This window comes from Eretmochelys imbricata, chromosome 3 (genome assembly GCF_965152235.1).
Source record: "Eretmochelys imbricata isolate rEreImb1 chromosome 3, rEreImb1.hap1, whole genome shotgun sequence".
NCBI classification, from domain to species: Eukaryota; Metazoa; Chordata; order Testudines; family Cheloniidae; genus Eretmochelys; species Eretmochelys imbricata.
Window position 1 is genome coordinate 117,758,363 of NC_135574.1, and position 19,190 is coordinate 117,777,552.

Sequence of the window (19,190 nt, forward strand, 5' to 3'; positions counted from 1 at the left end):
TTTCCCCTTGGGATAGGAGGAGGCTTCCCCAGCTACAAGACTCTTGACGTTTGGTAACACTTGATGTGCTGACGATGAGTGTTAGATATTTTTCAACTTGGTCAGAAAATTTAAAATAGAACAAGTCCTGAATGAAGTATTGTGAAAAAAGATTCTAATAGGCTGATAGTTAGAGACAATGTTCCCTGTTACTACTTGCTCCCTTGATAACTTGCAGTGGGAGGATGAATTGGTAAAAACAGCACGGACTGGAATGTAATTAAGACTTCTTTGTTAATTAAATGGACAAAGGAGATTGGTGACATTTACACTGGTTGATGGTTTCTTTGTGGTAGATGAAGTCGCTTGCCGGATGGCTGATGTTGACATATTCAAGTTGATTTCCTTTAGTTTCCTGACTAGGAATATAGCATAAGAATGCTGCTGCCTCAGATGTCTGCATGGGATATGCTTCCATTGTATCTTAACTCACAGTCTTTTGAATAATTTCCATATTGACTTCTGCGTGTATAACTGCAGAGATGCAAGGGCTGACATTTCCTTACATGTGCGATATTCTTGGACACTCCACATGTATTTGCCTTTCTCATGGATTATCCCATCTGTGCACTATCTGCCCTGCTTTAATTGAATAATTAATAGTAAATAACTGACTTAGGAAGCATATTTTCTTTTCAGTTCTAGTGGTGGTTACATTATCATTTCTCTTGAATGATGGTGAGTCATGTATCTGCCTGCTAGCATGACAAAACATAGCATAAGTAATGTAATTAGGAAAGGAGCTTATCAAAACATTTGTGCACATTGGGCCAAATCCCAAGATGTGCTGAGCACCCATAGCTCCCATTGGAGTTGTTGGTAACTCTGGGTGCTGAGAGCTGCTCAGTACAAATTTTAGGTTGTATAGTTTGTGATTCATTGTTGACTTCAGGTTCCATTTGATAGCTTGAATATTAAAACCCTTCTCATCTGTAAATGTGACATTCTCCAAGAGAATTTTCTTTTACTTTTGGGGTCAGGAGGGTGAGGGGTGTGCAGCTTTTAGCCATGTGGCTGATGTTGTTGCTGCCTATCTGACCTTTGGGACCAGTTCTGATGGCACACAAGAGCACAATCAAAGGATGTTTTGCATTCATCACAAAAGGAAGAAATAAGAGGATACAAATTCCAGACCAATTGACAGGCCATATCCTTCCTTCCCAGTGTTAGTATGGTATCCAACTTTTACTCCATCATAATATTCCCAAAATGGGCTCCTTCCCTGGTAGTAAAACTTTATTGTAACTAGAGCTGTCGATTAATCGCAGTTAACTCATGCGATTAACTCAAAAAAATGAACTGCGATTGAAAAAAATTAATCACGATTAATTGCACTACTAAACAATAGAATACCAATTGAAATTTATTAAATATTTTGGATGTTTTTGTGCATTTTCAAATATATTGATTTCTATTACAACAAAGAATACAAACTGTACAGTATTCACTTTAGATTATTTTTATTACAAATATTTGCACTGTAAAAATGATAAAAGAAATATAATTTTTTAATTCGCCTCATACAATACAATTTTATTGTGAAAATGTAACTTACAAATGTAGATTTTTCTTGTTACATAATTGCAGTCAAAAACAAAACCAGTGTAAAACTTTAGAGCCTACAAGTCCACTCACTTTGTTCAGCCAATTGCTAAGACAAACAAGTTTGTTTACATTTATGGGAGACACTGCTGGCTGCTTTGTATTTACGATGTCACCTGAAAGTGAGAACAGGCATTCGCATGGCACTGTTGTAGATGGCATTACAAGATATTTACGTGCCAGATGTACTAATCTTGCAGTCCCGGCTACGACAGTGCCATGCGAATGCCTGTTCTCACTTTCAGGTGACATTGTAAACAAAACATGGGCAGCATTATCTCCTGTAAATTGTAACCAAACTTGTTTGTCTGAGCGATTGGCTGAGGTAGGGCTGAGTGGACTTGTAGGTTCTAAAGTTTTGCATTGTTTTATTTTTGAATGCAGTTATTTTTTGTACATAATTCTACATCTGTAAGTTTGACTTTCATTATAAAGAGATTGCACTCTCCAGTACTTGTATTAGGTAAATTGAAATATACTATTTCTTTTGTTTTTTTTTCAGTGCAAATATTTGTAATCAAAATTAAATATAAAGTGAGTACTGTACACTTTGTATTCTGTGTTGTAATTGAAATAAATATATTTGAAAATGTAGAAATCATCCAAAAATATTTAAATAAATGGTATTTTATTATTGTTTAACAGTGCAATTAACCGCACGCTTAATTTTTGTAATCGCTTGACAGCGCTAATTGTAACCTTTTAAAAAAATTATTATTTTTTCAAATTTAAATTGTGGTTACATCCTTTGCCCCTAACCACAATCAGGCCATGTTGTGCTAACAGTAAATGCTGTGTAACTATATGAGAAGACATAGTCATTGCACTGAAAAAAAAATCTTAAAACTCAAAAGACAAAATACGTGTGTGGGGGGCAGAATACTCAAGCAAACTGGTCGGGGTGATGAATAGTGTCTCTCATAAGATTTATGTTTCTGCTTCGTACCTGACTGCTCTATTTTCCTTGTCTTTTCCTTTATTTTTTGGTGGAAGTTTTGATCCTTGCCTATTTATTTGTTCTGTTAATTTTAGCTCTCTCTCATTTAATTTTATCATATTTTTTTATAGTTTTTTTCCCTTTATTATTTTCCTTAGCTATTCTATTTAACATTTCTGTACAGCACCAATTAGTATAATGAGCATTTTATACAGCAATTAAGGGAACAGTCCCTCCCCTCAGCAGGTAATTAGCTGAGGCCCCGATCCTACAAAGGCATCTGACCCCACCCGTGCGGAATCCCACTCAAATCTGGTGTGCGTATAGGGATGTTTTAATTGTTTCACTGCTTAAGGCTTGGTCTATGTTAGCAACGTATGTCGGTATAACTAAGTCGCTCAAGGGTGTAGATTTTTCACACGCCTGAGCGACACTTATACCGACCTAACTCCTGATGTAGACTGCTCCCTGTCAACGAGAGAGCTTCTCCTGTCGAGCTAGCTACCACTTCTCGTGGAGGTGAAGTACCTCTGCTGACAGGGAAGCCCGCCTATGGGTGTAGGTAGGGTTTTCTCTGAAGCCCTACAGTGGTGGTGCTGCATCGGCATAGCTGCGCTGCTGCCACCCTTTAAGTGTAGACAAGCAAATACTTGGGCTGCGCCTGGTGTGGGATTTGTATTACCACAGGTGCTAAAAAATAAAAACGTTCAGCATAACACAAGTGGTTAAAATGTTAAGGGAGCCAACGGCCAAGAAAAGTTAGTTATTCTAAGATGAGATTCTCTTTTTTTGGCCCATTAAGGAGTTTAAAACCAAGTCATGTCCTAGAACAGAGTGTTCATCCAAAGAGAGTGGTTTTGTACATTTAATCATTTTGATTGGTCATCCCCATCAACTGGCACAGACTGCTGCCTTGTAGACTGATGAGGCTACATTAGGAAGCATGCTGTTAGCAAGAACGAAGAGATTTATTTTTGTAGATCAGATATGTATGTTTTTTCAGATGTTCGTTCTTATCCAGCTGCATTTTTAAAAGCAGAGCTTCCACTCTGAAGTTTGTCCATTTCTTTTTTCCTCTTGTGTTATATATAGGGAAAGCTAACGTATTACCCCCTCCCCACAAATGACCTGACTAGCAGCAGAGAGCGTTTACAAATGAAAACAAATTGATTCTTCTCCCTCTCATCATAGGTAACTCTCTAAACTGTAGTGGTTTTTCTTTCAAATGCAGATTTTAGCAATGTGCCTGATGTCACTGCTGGTCTGAAGAGGAGCAGTACTGATGGCACTTTGGACCAAGTACCACATAGGCAGAAGACTGATCCACCTTTCAGGGTAAGAGCATATCCCAGACCTAGCGATAATAAACAAATTGGGATCATTTTAAGATGACACTCTGCAGCTTGCAGAAAAGGGGGGTTGATTATATGCCAGCTTATTTATATATTTATTCTTCTTAGTAAATGAATTTATTGCTTATGACCCTGAAGGACTAATATTATTAGCTTGAGGCCAGCCTTGACCTGTAACATACCAGGGGGCATAACTGCTGTGTCTCTAATGATATTGCCATGTGGACAAATGGGAATAAGGCAGAGTTCACCAAATTCATCTTTGCAAGTCACCTAAAGGTGGGGTTTGAGTCTACGGCTCAAGAGAAGATAATTTAGCATGCTAATCACTGTACCATCTATGCCTTCTAAGCTGGTTAGCTGTTCTCTGAATGTCTGTTGCCATTCTTATTCTTTGTGCTGTTGTTGTTCCAAAAACTTTTTTGGGTTGAGGTGACCATAGCAACAGTTACTTAAGCCACTGTAGAAGAGGCCGCTAGTTCTAAGTGCCTCCATTTTTTTAGAATTTATTTTTTTGGCTACCCGGCCAAAAGGGTTACATGGGGTCTGATTTTTAGAAGTCTTGAGCCCTCACAGTTCATGAAACCTGGGTCTGGATTTGCCCCTTAAAACACATAGTTGCCTCACTTGGGGCAATGTGGAGGTGCACTATCCTGCATTGTGCTTTGGAGATCAAAGCAACTGCTACATCCTTTGTAAAAATTTATTGTATGCTGCTGTCTGAATCCAGCCTTCATGCCCATCTAGGAGAGGCTCTTGGCCTGGGCGCCAATAGTCCAATGCAGTCTTCTACTCAGGGGAGGCTGTTTGTACCCCTGGTGTCCCTCTCCCACTTCTCCTTGCATACCCATCCACTGTAATCTTGCCCAAGGAGAGTGTGTGTGAGAGGAGGGAGAACAACGGTTTCGGAATAGTGCTGAGAGACATGCAAATCAGATCACAGTCTGCTTGAAGGAAGACATTTTCGTACTTTTGCTTTGCAAGAAACATTTAGTTGCCAACAGGAAAGGAACAGACTTGTTTGTGAAACTCATTCCTGATGTCTTTTTCAAATACGCCAGAAAATGGGAAATTAAAGAGAGTTCAGCAGGATACTGATACACAGAGAGATTTTCATTTATAGTAGTTATTGGATGGGATAAGCTGCTGTGATCTAAACTATGTGCCACCGCTAATTCCAAAAGAACTGGAAGGGATCAGCCAGGTTTGCTCCCTGGTGACTCTTTCCTAAATTCTCTACCAGTTATACCGGTGCATAATGTGTTATTTCCCAGATTATATTGCAGTTGGGTTCTTTGATTGGAATACAGTTGTGCAAACGTTATTTTTAAGAGTTAACGGAGGGTGTCCTGGCTTTCTAGATGCAGTGGAAAAAATGGCTTGGCAATCAGATGCAGTTTGATTTCATGAACCACAGCTGTAAATGAGTCTTTGACAGCCCTACAATTTCTGCAAATGGTTTTTAATTGATTGTCTTCTTTCAGTTGGAGGGTACCTATTACTGTCACAGCTCTTTGTACGACCCTGTCGATGTTTCTAATACATGTAGGATTTTTAAAGATAGTAAGTTAGAAAGTAGCCTCATTGGGCATGTTTGGTGATTAGGAACAAAAAGAAGTGGTTTCTATTTTTGATTGTTGGACTGTTCACCATATGAACAATAGGCACTCCTAATAAAAGCTAGTAGAAGAAAATAATGCAGCCTCTGAAGGTATAGTATCTGTTTTTGTTTTGTTTTTTCCTTTGCCTCACATATCTATGTATGCTAGTTTGATGCATTTGTATGGAAGTACAGTTGTAAGGATATTTCAGTATTATGTAATGTTACAGAAGTGTGGGGGTGAGAGGAGGCTACATATGCAAGTACAGCATTGTGAAGAAGACGTTGATGGTGGTAGGTGGTTCTGAACATATCTTGGAACAACAGGCAGTTTGGGGATTGTTTTATTGGGGGATGTGTGTGTGTGTGTGGTTCATTTCCCAACAGACAACAGCTGTAGATGTAATCACTTGCTTTGTGGAAGCAGAATCCTTTGAACTTTGGTTGAATTTTTCCTAAAACAAGTAAGTAAACAAAAAGCAATCTTAACAAAGCTAAACTCTTAATATAAATCTGTATGTTTACTTATTAGATTTTATATTTTCACTTTTGGGGATTTTATTTTTCATTATGTAGCCTCTTTCCTGTAACAACCTAAAGGATAAGGATAATCTTTGATGAAGAATGCAGTGAAGAGAGCATCCAAATGAATTTCAGAGGTGCATACTAATTTGGGGCAAGAACATCTTTTGTCGTAGGGGTACGACATTGACAGTAACAGTCTTTCATTCATTGTTTAGTCCAGGAGACAGATGAATGAATGAATTGAAATAGTTTTATGTCTTGTCTGTCAGTCTAAAAGTTAATTCATGAGATAACAGGAAGATAAAGAGTTACAGTACTTAATTACAGAAAATGAAACTGCTTGATAAGCTCTAAGAAATTATATAAAATAAGTAGACACTTAAATCCATCTGTTCTTGGCAATTCTGTAGTTTTGGCAGTTTTTCTTTCTCTGAGATGCCCAATTTATGCCCTTGTTAATAACTGCCCCCCCCACACACACACACTTTTTTTTTGAACAATAAATGTTACATTTTTAACACATTCTGTGTCAATACATTTTCAAACTGTGTTAAAATATTGTTTATATGGCAGTGGTATGTAACGTTGGCAATTGTTGTTTCTGCAATATGTAGGCGTATTGTTGACAGAAGATAGAAGACCTTGAAAAATCTGGGGATGCAGCACGATTGCTGATTCAATTAGATTTATTTGTGTTTAATCACTTTGAGGTCTAATTTCTTGTGCTCCTGGTGTTCATTGAAATGCTGATATATTGACAATTGCCAAAGATCAAGTCCTTCATACATTAAAGTAACATAAGCTGCATTATGTGTTCAGTGCCTTATGTCAATTACTTTTATTTTTATTCATAGGTCATAGTTATGAAAAATGTTTTCTGTAAGCTATGGTTTATATTAACTGGAAATATAACCATGCAATTGATAACTTGTCTATCTTTACTGTGTATTTTTGGTAGATTCTTTTAATGCATTACATTTATTTATTTAATTTTCAGCTGCTCTAATTCTTTTGAGCATCATCAGAGAAAAGTGCTTCTTGAAACAAATTAAATTTGAACAAAAAAAGGAAAGACCTTAATGTAAACATATTCTCTCTCTCTCTTGCTGATATTAGATATGTGTGTCTGTGAGAGTAGGAGAGAGATGTTTTCAGACCAGAGATTTACCAGATAATAATAAAAAATATTAGTTTACAGTAGATTTTAGTCACTCTTCTTAAAGACATATTTTGTCCTCAGACTGGTTGCATGTTTCCAGCTTGGCAAAATAGTTCACAAAATAGTTAATAATGCAATGCATTTGAAATAACTTCAGTGTGTTCAAAGCTGTATATTAAAGTTCTTATAAAAAGAATGGTTATTTTCCTGTATTTACAAAATCTATAGAAAAAATAGATAGCTGATACTTTGTTGTAATAATAGTAATAGTGGAATGAATGCAATAATTCAGAGTAACATATGCCAACCTCTTCCAAAACTGTTAAATGAAATAGAGCATATTTAGAATATCGTATTTTGTCTCCCTGACTAGCTGAATACAAATCAATGATGATGGCGTTTCAGGTTCTCAAGTATTATGAATAATTTGATGTCCCTTTTCAAAGGGCAGATCAAAATGAATTGTCTAATGCAGAAATGTGATCAAAGCAGTTGTCCTGCTCGCACTTTCTTTAGGGAAAAAAACACTACAAATGCTGCCTTAGCTTTTGCAAAATGGTCTGTCTGGTGCTGAAATTGTATTTATTTATTCAGAACCTAATGGATGTATTTCGTGGGCCACTCGAAAGAAACCATTTCAGACATATTAAATTATGGGCAGGCAAATGTTTGGAAGGTTTGAAAAAAATGCATGCCCATTTTGGACTGTTTGGAATTTTTTTTTTTTTTTTTTGTCATTTACCAGAGATAAGAGAACTTTCAAATTTCATACTGATCATGAGCAGTTAATATTTTCATTAACTCTGCCTGTGGGCAAGCTCCTGCACATTTCCAAATGGCTTAGGAAACAACAGTTATTGGCCCCCATACATTGAGAATCCAAGTTTGTCCTACTGCTTCCACATGGGAAGAACCCAACAGCTATATTTTCAGAATATCAGAAGACTAGAAGTGCACACCGGCTGTTTATGCTCAGTATGCAATTTGCAATACTCCTAACTTTGGCAAAAACAAGCTTTTCTTTTTCTTTTTGGTCCCAAAACTATCCAGAGTATGCCTGCAGTTATCCATCTAATTTGCATGTACAGTTACCCGGAATGGCTGCGTAAATTTTGTGCATATCTATGCTAATGACCACTAATACATCTGGCCATTTGCACATGCAAATAAACAATTTGTACATGTAATCTCAGTAAACATCTTTACCAATCAGGCAAATGATTCCTTGCACAAAGTTCACACCGTCCTAAACCTCTGACAACTTTATAAATATGGCTCCCAGCTAATTAGTAGGATATGTTAAAAGGCAGAATTTGAGCTGTGTCAAACTGTTACCTTTTAACAGTGATCCTCACAACCCATTTCTTCAACAAATATGCACATGGAAAGAGAGGGTGGTGTGGACACGGACACACAACCCTCTCATACATCTTTCCATTGCTTGGCCAAACCACGTTAAAAAGTCAGAAGGCTGGCTTTTGCTAGTGAATTTAGTGCTAATGCCAAAGTTTGGATGGATAGTCCTGGAGGCTTCAATCCTTAATTTATTACAGAATAATAAATAAATAAATAAATAATAATAATAAACAGGTAAAGCACAGTAAGCAGCAACACAAACTTGTCTAAAAGGTTCTACCAACGAAAGCCTGAAAACATTTGAAATAATCACTTCCTGTATTAGAAAAGGAAACCCTGCATTGGGGTCAGCACTTGAAAGGTTTGTTTAATTTTCTATTGGTTCAGTATAGCTATTCCTATAATAAAAAGTCACTTTGCATTTTATAATATTTTTCTGTGCATCCATGTGGTGTTGGACATTTTGTAGCCCTTGTTGTTCACCTGGCCCAGCCATGTGTTGGAGGGACACTCTTCAAAGCAGATGGAATCCCTTATCTCTCTACTGAGACTGCCTAAACATGGTGTTGAAACTTCTTCACTCAGAACTTTACTAACACCATCAAATTCTTTCAGAGAGACAGTGGTGTTAGTTGGTGAAAATTCTGTCACTCTCCATTTAGCCCAGATTCAAACCTAGATCAAGACTTCTGAGTCCCGTTGCCAATCTCCTGGTCCATCCAGTTCCTCCATAAACACGTTTTAAAAAATGGAGTATGTTGTTTTGGAGGGAGCTTCAGGCGAATGGAGTGTGAGTCATGATTCCTATTCTCATCAGGAAATTAATAAAATCATGTAATGAATGCCAAAAGCATGAGAGTCATTTTGCCATCTAAGGGAAGGCAAATGGCTATTGGGAATGGTGCATACATTATTAACCTGTTTTCCAACAATTCGTGTACGAGCATGTTATCTATAAAGACACTTACTATGCATAAGTACAGGTGATCATTATGATATAATAAACAATGACATCTCTGCTGTGGCTGCCAACACTTGTAAACTGGTGCCATCCAGTTATGCTGATGAGGACACTTATCCAGTAGAAACCAGGCAGAAGCCACTAATTGAATTTGTATGAATAAGCTATGGAAGGATTTTTTAATCGGTAAATGTTAGAAACAGTCAATTTTTCCCTACAGCAAAAGCTGAATAGAATATTCAGAGGAGGAAAGTTAATTTTTTTGAAACGTGTCATGTATAATATGTACATGTGATCAGTACAGATATGCCCTTTGATTTCATCCAGCATGTGGATGTGTGACACTGTGCATACATTATTCAGGCATCTGATTTGCTTCCAGAGCAGAAGTGCTCACGGATTAGAATAAATACTCTCTTACCTTGACATCCCAAAAATGTCCCCAGAAGAATACTGACATTAAAGTAAAAATGGGAAGAAGGCAAGCGAGGTGGGGAGAGACAGTTTTGTGCAGGAAAGATTGTAAAACTCCTGGCTGGCAAATCCCATTATGCTGAACACATGAACAATAGGCGTTAATTCAAATGGAAAGAAAATCAAACTGAGATGACCCAGGCTTCAACAGAGGAATGAAATAATAGAAGGAAGAAGCCACTAGTTGCCCCCACATCCTGGCGCACTTTCTATGCATTGAGGCAGTTCCAGTAAATGTTTTCATGGGTACAGCTTCTTCTTAGCTCTGCTTTGCAATATCCCAAGCAGTGCATGCGTGCCCTGCATGTCATTAATTGCAAGAGAAATAGCTGCCTGAAGCTTTTGATCACCATCAATAAGACATTCCGGATCTTTTGTGTGGTGAGCAATTTTCTTTAGTAATTGATAAGACCCCAGAACTAGTGGAGCAACCAGCAATTAATATCCTTACTCTGTTCTAACTGCGGGGGGAAGGAGGAACCAGTGGTGGACATAGTTCTCTTGAAATCATCTGTTCTTCTTCAATGCAATGTGGGCATCATGCCAGCATGGAATCAAGATGTATTGCGAGAGGACAAGCTGATGTTCGGAAACAGTGTGTCTATCATCATCGGTTTTGCTTGGTTCAGTTGTGCCTTGAAGCCATAGCTCTGCACCGAAAGCAGTGCGCAGCCCTACTGGGCACTCTGAAAGTTATTGTACTACAGTTCCAGATGGCACAGCATATGCTGATCCCAACCAGCTTTTCTGGCTGGTGCAGAATGGAGTTGGAGCCATGGCTCTGCCACGTCCCTGCTACTTTTGGGGTCAGCTAGCAGTTCTAGTAAGCCAGGGGTGAAATCCTGGCCCCACTGAGCTCACTGGGAGTTTTGCTGTTGACTCCAGAGGAGCCAGGATTTTGCGCCACACGTTCAAGGGAGTACTGCAGTTGTCTGACACCCAGACAAGGTCCTAACAGTTGGCCTCCAATATGCATGAGCTAATTAGTAAAGGACTTTCTAGAAGTGTATCAACATCTGCTGCAAATCCCAGACATTTCCTGTCTGTTGTGTGTCGCATTGATCACGCAGTTCAACCAAAATTAATAAGACCCATGACCATGATCAATGTATAGTTCATTTTCCAGTTGTTCAAGCATGCCAAGAAGAAAAGTAGATGATTTTACAAGTGTTTATGAGCAAATGTGTGAACTTGTGACTCCTTCTGTGTGCTATCATGCTGGTTTTTCTGGCTTGAAGTAGTTAACTGACCTCCAGACACACTATGAGTTTCTCATTAATGAAATTGGTGCAGACAACTCAAAAGAAGAAAACAAATTGATCTCTGATGTTTGCATGTGCGGGAAATTGATGAGAGCCACATTGAAATGTATCTTTCCCCTCTGCTACTCTGGGAAAAATCCCCCAGGTTTACACGTGGACAAAAAGGAAGCACGACAGCAGCACCAATATAGTGCATCGGACACGAGTCTGCAAGGTTTGTGATAGATTCTGGGGACTAAATTCTCTTTGCCAGCTACAGAGTACTGGAATCATGCTTCATTCTTCAGGGATGAGAGGTCACTCAGTTCTAGTGGCAATAACATTCTGCACATTTTTGGCTTGTAAGGCAGAAGCATGGAAGTACAATTTTGTCATTTCCCTGGCTCTTGATGTACTTGGCAAGGCCAGCCTAACAGCGATTGAATACCGGAGATGGAAACACAGTTGTTTTGTGCACTGCATGCAGGCAAAGCACCAGTGGTGTCTTGAGTCCAGAGGGAGAATCATTCCAACCAAGTGACACATCCTGGTATGTGTCTCTGAATTGTGACTTGGGACAAAATGAGGAGCTGTCCATAATGAGGACATAATATCAGATAGACAGTTGCAAAGCCACATGGAGAGCTGAAGAAAGGAACCAGTCTCTGGGAGCCATAATTCCTCTATGAGTGGCCAAGTGCTTCTTAGACCTGTGTGGAAATAGCTGGTATGGCCGTGTCTCCTCCTTGAGCCATCCCACCTCCTCTGAGGTACACCAAGTGAGCAAGTCCTGAATTCCTCTATGTGCAGGGACTGCAAGTATGATAGGTCCTTTTGCAGGCCATAGGATGGCAGGGAGAGTATGTGTACCCCCATCAAGCTACCCATCCACTTATGCAGCTGTCATAATATTGTTCTTAGAGAACATTCAAAAGGTGGAGTAATCTGCTGACCATAGAAGAAAATCAGTAGCTCAGCACCTGTATAAAAGGAAGATAAAGGATTATTAAAAATTTTGGAATCAGAAATTAATAGCTTGAAGAGCTTACCCCCTCTCTCTTCCCCCACATGGGACAGAATCTGTTCTCAGTCACTCCAATGCAACCCCGGGAGGCTTCCATGATGATAACTGGTGTTATCAGTAACAGAATGTGGCTACATCCATACCCTGTAAATATTGCAGGTAGGCAGGATATTTCCCTCCAATCAATTTCTGATTATCTTGGTTGAAAACCACATGATCCTCGCATAGGGCTTGATTTAATTGATTCCATTGAATTCAGTGGGTTTTGGATCAGATTTTTGCTGTCACCATAGGTGCTTCTTTTTAGTGTTTTAACTGTAGTCTGTGCATTAATGGGAAAGGATAAGGGTTACCCTCTTTGTCTCTACAGAATATGAATGGCAAAGCTAAGGTACTTTGTAAAGGAGGAGTGTAACTAGAAAGTGTTTAAAATCTCAGTGGTTACCATAGTTTCTCATTCAGCGACTAAGAAAAGTTTCTTGAATACAGAACAAAGCTCTCTGTGTGTGTGTGTGTGTGTGTATGAACGTTTAGAAGAAAGAATTCAGTATTTTGTGATGCTTGAAGATATTTTAAATGAAACGTTAATTAATATCAAATATTGTGATCGTTATTGATGTTTAAAATGTCTAGACTTAAAATTCTTCATTTGTCAATTAAACTTTGAACAAGTAACCGTATCCAAAGATATTTTTAAAACGTTTGCTGCAAAGTGAAAATATTTAAGTCAACAATCAGAAATAATGGTTCACGTTATCCATCAAGTTCTTGAGAAATGAAAGACCAAACCCCTCACACCCTATGCGCAGATGTGTAGATCAAGTGAGTCAAGCTTGAAATAGTAATACCTAGGGATTTGTGAACAGTTCATATTACAGAACCTGAAACCTACCCTAAATCAGGGTGGGTGCGGTTTAATGTCGTATGTGCAAACTTCAGCCCAGATTTGCAAATGGTTCAGGTGTATGTTATAAATGCAGCCGGCCCTTGCCCTCTCCATAATGGATCACTGCCTTCTCTAATCCAAAAGTATGTTCGGGGAACAGGATTCACCCTCTACCCTCATGTAATAAGGTGTGGGAAACGGGAAACACATTCTTTAACAGCAGCTTAGCAAATGGGCACAGGAACAAAGATGTCCCATAATTCTTAGCATACTATCCAGGGAAGCTCTGGAGTTCCCTAGGAACAGCATGCTGGGGAAGAAAAGCCCTTCATACCTAGCATGTGATTGCTATGGAATCCCAGGTTTTCCCTAGCCAGAATGCCTACTCATTATGAGTTGTCTCTCACTGCCACTGTGCTCATTTATACAATTACCATAGCATGAAAGTTCCCAGGTTCCTCTGTACTATATAATATAAAATTGCATGTGTATGTATTTTAGAAGGGGTATAAATCCTTGTGATTCAAGTTACAAGCCAATAACAAACTGAGTGGGGGAAGGTGGGGGGCTGTTTAGGGAGAAACTCCACTGTTAGGCAGATTATTCCATAATTGCCCACTACAAGGGTTTCTTGCATCTTCCTCTGAAGCATCTGACGCTAGTCACTGTTAGACACACACACACACAGTGTTAGTAGGTAAATCACTGATCTGACCCAGCATGACATGGCAGTTCTTATGTCAATTTCTAGCTACTGAGCTTTCTGCCAGTGGTATGAAAGATGGCAAACATCTGTCCCTACAGGAATTCTGCACATTACTTACAGCAAAAAGGAACAAACATATTTCTATTCATCTTAAAATAACTTTTTCCAAGGTGGTTGATTATCTTATGTGTAGATTTTGATGGTGGATTTTTGTGGGGAACAGAACTTGTCTGGTTATCAGATTGCTAAAAGAAAAAGTAATTTAAAGGTTTTTGTTTTGTTGTTTTTCATTTTTTTTTCTATATCCAGCTCCTAGAGAGGAGCTGGAAATATTACTAGAACACTTGCATTTAATTTTTGAAATGGACACATTTTTTGAAAGACCTGTTAATTGGTAACATCATTTAGCTGGCATATGGCTAGCTAATAATCCAGGCTTAATTAGCAAGTCTGGGAAAGAATACCCTCCTAATACGGAATTAAAGCAGTCATCATTGTTTTTTAATCAGGAATAAAGAATTTTATGAACCTAGAGTTTAGCAGACTGTTTTCAATCATGCTGTATGAATTTGAGTTCTTTTTAACACTGATCCACTGAGGAAAACAGATTTTTTTAATCGCCATCATTTGTGTTGATGCAGAATATAATTGCACCTTTCCATATAATTGCACCTTAGTGAAGGTGATGCTGAAGACATAGCTTGCTTGATTCTCAAAGCATTAAAATCCCATAGATGTGGATAATGAGGCTGAAACGTTGCGTGACCCTTTGAAAATACCCCCATCATTATAACCACTATATAGTGTCCTTTGGTTGACTCTCCGCACTTTTGGCACTCCAGTGCACCTCATGTCTTGCCATCATCTAAGGACAGACATGGTCGATCAACAGGACAGATGGTGGGCACTACCTACATGCCCTCAGAATATTCAACAGTATTTAATAGTATGTCAGGGATTAAATGGTCATTGGTTTGTTGACAGGCAGCCACCCTGCAACAGGGCCTTACAAAATGGTTAGTGCTGAACTACCAACTGGGAGTAATAAACTGAGAAGTGGTGGAGGGAAGTTGCAATAATTAAGAGCTAAATTATTCCCTTGAAGCAGTGTGCATGTATCAAAGGGCAATATTTGGCATATTGTTTGGGTTAAAAATTAAGGGTCATGGGTACTGTATTGCGATAGGGAGGGGAAAGTGTAGCATTAAGGGCCCACTCCTGCCAGATGTTGAGCATCTCCTCAGGGGTGCTGAGTGCCTCCACTGTAGTGGGCCCCAAAAGTGTTAGTAAATAGAGGGAAAGTGGGGAAGGATGTCACAGCTTTTTATTTCATTGGTAGAGCACAGTCAATTAACTAAACAATTGTTTATTCATCTTGTAACTCTTTGGCTCAGCATCCCTACTAATGGCATAATATCCTATAACATTTTGCTTAAAGTCACATTTTATAAGTGATCTATTTACTAACAGGATATTTTTGTGACTTGATTAGCATGAGACATAGAGTGCCCTTTTGAGCATGAATTTATTAACGAGCAGCATAGTTTAGAATGTTTTTATCAAACTAGAAAGTTCAAATAAAGGACAAGCACAATTATATAAACAAAACGTCTAGCAAGCTGCTTGTTTCTTTTTCCATTTCAGAGCTCATTTGTAATCCATACCATTTAGTGGCTGATACACTTGACAGAGCATCGACATTATTGGTAAAGTTACCTTGACCTTCAGGGCAGTCCCTACCCCATGGGTGTTTTAGGTATCTGGCTAATTTCCTTACAGCACCTGATGTATTTATTTAAGTGGTAAAATTCACTGGCACCATGGCATTCTGTTAGCAGGTATGTCTCAGGGGAGATTTGCTCTACATAAAACCATATTCTCTCAAACCATGAGCTGCCATTTACAACTACACTCTGCTTCTTCTTTTTTTTTTTTAAAAAATAATGCTGTTATCTGAATGTACTTGGCATTTTTCCATGATGTTGGAAGTGTTTTAAAAGTGAAGGTACGCAAGGAATTCTGTTTACATTCCTGTACAGTATTTAGTCCAATTTAAAACTGGGCACCAATAGTATCTCAAATTTTCATTCATCAACTCAAAGGATAATCATTGCAGAGTATGTTGCAGTTGTTGAGCTCAGAGTAAAGATGTGATAGTATGAGATCTAAAGGCACTTACCTTGCTCAGAAAAGCCTTTTTCCTTAGGGAAGTTGATGGTGGTAATCCACAGTGCCTGCCTTCAGGAGGAGTAAAACCAGAGATAAGAATTTAGTTTGAGCTCACAAAACTTGGCAGCAGAAACTTATGGGTCTTTGCACCAGATTTTCTCTATAGTAAGTTCTGGAACTGTTTTCATAAAAGGACATTTATGTAACAAGGTTAGAAGCTGACCAATTATACACGCACTAGGGACTACATGTTTTGTCAGATGAATGGTTTGGTCATTGCTCTTAGTAGGAGTGAAAGCATAAGTGAACGCTACATCAAATTACTGTATCTAGTAATTGAATAATAGATTTCAAGAGAGGTGTCTGCTCAATAAATAGCTTTATTACAGTCGTCTGTGTTTCAAGGTGGGATTTTTTTATTATTATTTGCAGTTTTACCCAAGTAATGGCATTTTTGTGTGTCTCTGTTGCAAGCAGAGTATCTATCAAATGATGATTCAGATCACAGCAGGGAATTGCGCTTGTTTTACCAGCGGTTCACTACAGCTTGGAAATAACCAAAATATTAACATTTGGTTCCCTTTCTGAGCTTTCTAACAAATAATCTGGGACTGCAGCTTTATTTGCAGGAGAAGCAGAGGCTGCAACCCTGGACCCCCCAGGGGAAATAAATTTTAAGAAAATTGTGACACTACATAAACAGAAAAGTATGCAAAACCCCTGCCTGAAATCTTCTGCTCCTTAAATTGCATATGTTAATGGCTGACTGCATCAGAATAAGCAGAGAGGGAAGGAGGAGAGAGGCAATATTTTTAATAAGGCTATAGGATAAAAATACAGTAAAGATTCAGGGAAGTTATTATATACACTTCATTATTATGTATACACTGAGAGGTGCCATCTTTTTCTAAATCAGTATGTCGGTCTAGGTGTCTGTCTATCTGAAGAATGCCATCTGAAATTTTGCATGATATGTTAAAGGCCTGGACCCTGCATCATTGCAATGATTTTCAGTTTTGCCTTTCACTTCAGTACAAATTGGATCAGGTCCCAAAGACACTGATTTTCAGAGGTGTTGAGCAAAACTCCTGTGAACTCAGTGTGAACTGCAGGTGCTGAGCACCTTGAGAATGCAGGCCTAATTTTCTTGCATAACAGTTTACTGGATGCAAACTTTTGTACATTTCAAATGCTGATGTGCTGTATTGTCACAAAAGGGTGTTAGATATTTAATTAACACATAGAATGCTACTTGATGAGCAAATATCTCAGCAGTTCTTTTTAAATAAAGTTAGTATTAAAACTTCTCATGTTTTAATTAGAACAACTTTACCTTGCCAACATTACTTTACACTCTTCATGAGAAAAGCAAATCCATGTTTTTACTAATGGCATTAGAGTTCTGATTAAAATTTCTGAGACTGGGAACTTCAGAGTTAACTTTAGCTCAGCTCAATTTGTCTGGTTACTATACGAAATACTCATCACTGTTTTCAGAGTAACAGCCATGTTAGTCTGTATTCGCAAAAAGAAAAGGAGTACTTGTGGCACCTTAGAGACTAACCAATTTATTTGAGCATGAGCTTTCATGAGCTACAGCTCACTTGCTGTAGCTCACGAAAGCTCATACTCATCACTGTGTTTCATCCTTTACTTACTGGGTATGCTGCTCCATCCCTAAAGGTAAGTCTGAACATGCTTAGTTTGCAGATCAGAACCCGAGAGCTTATATGAGGTTTGTTTCTGTTTAATCTACTTTGCTTTTTTACTAGTAATATTTTAATTAAAAAGCATAATCTCAAACTGAAACAATCCTAAACAAAACAATGCTTCCAGGTAACACCTTTTCAATTCATACTGTGATATTTGGAGGATACTTCAGAGTTGTATTTGTTTGCCTGAGCACAGTGCACTTAGTCACACTTACTGTACTTTGTTTTGGCCCTCCATAGTGTAAAAAGATGATATCCTAGTATTAATTAAGAATTGTTATAAAGTGTCATATCGATGGATAAAATAGATTGAGAATGGGCTAAAAATCTGGTTATAAAATCTTTGTATTAGGCCCCTCTGCAATCATTGAGGTGAATCAAGTTGATACAAAGTATCATGGAGCGTGTATTAGAAAAAGTTATTGTGCTTGCACAACTAATGGTTTTCAGACATGACTGAGATTTTTTAGCAGTACCAGCAAGGATTTGTTTCACACCATGAACAAATGGCCTTGGAAAGGTAATTATATTATCATAAACTAAGCTACTTTTTTTAGTTAGTGAACAGACAATTCTATTTTGTTGTTGTCCTCAAACTAAAAAAAAAAAAAAAAAAAAAAAAATGTCCAAGGTACAAAATCCTGAAACTGGGGGATTATAACTGACCATCTGAAATAACTAGAGCTATAGCAGTACAAGAGTTCTGATATATACATTTTCATTTTATTTTGTCTCTTACCCCACCTCCAGTGCCACCTATTATCAGTAACCTCAGTATATCTGCAGTGAAAAGCTCATTATGGTAGTTTCCAGTGAAAACCAGCTTACTTTCAATAACTCCCAAACTCCAGACATTTTTTCAGCCAAATGAATGATTTAGTAGAACATATATACTATCTATACATGCAGAGCACCTGGGGAGTTTATAGATTATTTTTTTCCAGTGAAATGTGGATCCCTAAAAGGTTCTGTCTTGACAGTCACATGTCCCTTAAGAAACTACAACCTGCAGATTTCTATGGCTTTGAGTGGAAAGCATTTTCCATTCATAGGAAGGATGAAAGAAGATCAAAAGCACTTTAAATAGAAAAATCATGAAAACTAGGTCTACCCTGTCTGTTTAAAGCAAGTGGAAACTTTATGGGCTTCTCCGGCTTTCTTCTCCCACAAGAGCTGACACTAGAGAAGGCATTAGGCCTACTGTTCTTTTCTTGGAATCCCACTGCTTTTCGTCTGTTGACCAGCTGTGATGCTAATCTGGTCTCATCCCTGGAAAATAATAAGCTACTGGTACATCAGGCAACTAACCAGACAAGGATTCAAGTTTAAAGTGAGTCAATTTCTGTTCTGTCGATATGATAGTAAAGTGTCATTTTGTTTTTTTATTATGATAATCAACATGATTCACCTTCAGATAATAAATTCAAAGAATTAATTACCTCCACAT

At 38.2% G+C, this 19,190-nt stretch overlaps 1 protein-coding gene across 3 annotated transcripts in view; it reads left to right on the plus strand.

The window, feature by feature from the left end:
• TIAM2 (TIAM Rac1 associated GEF 2) overlaps positions 1 to 19,190 on the plus strand; it is a 104,673-nt gene that overhangs the window by 57,273 nt on the left and 28,210 nt on the right. For all 3 annotated transcript variants that reach the window (XM_077813233.1, XM_077813234.1, XM_077813235.1), the window contains one exon: positions 3,810 to 3,913. In XM_077813233.1, coding sequence (XP_077669359.1) covers positions 3,810 to 3,913 — 104 coding nt within the window. The remainder of the gene's footprint in view (positions 1 to 3,809; positions 3,914 to 19,190) is intronic.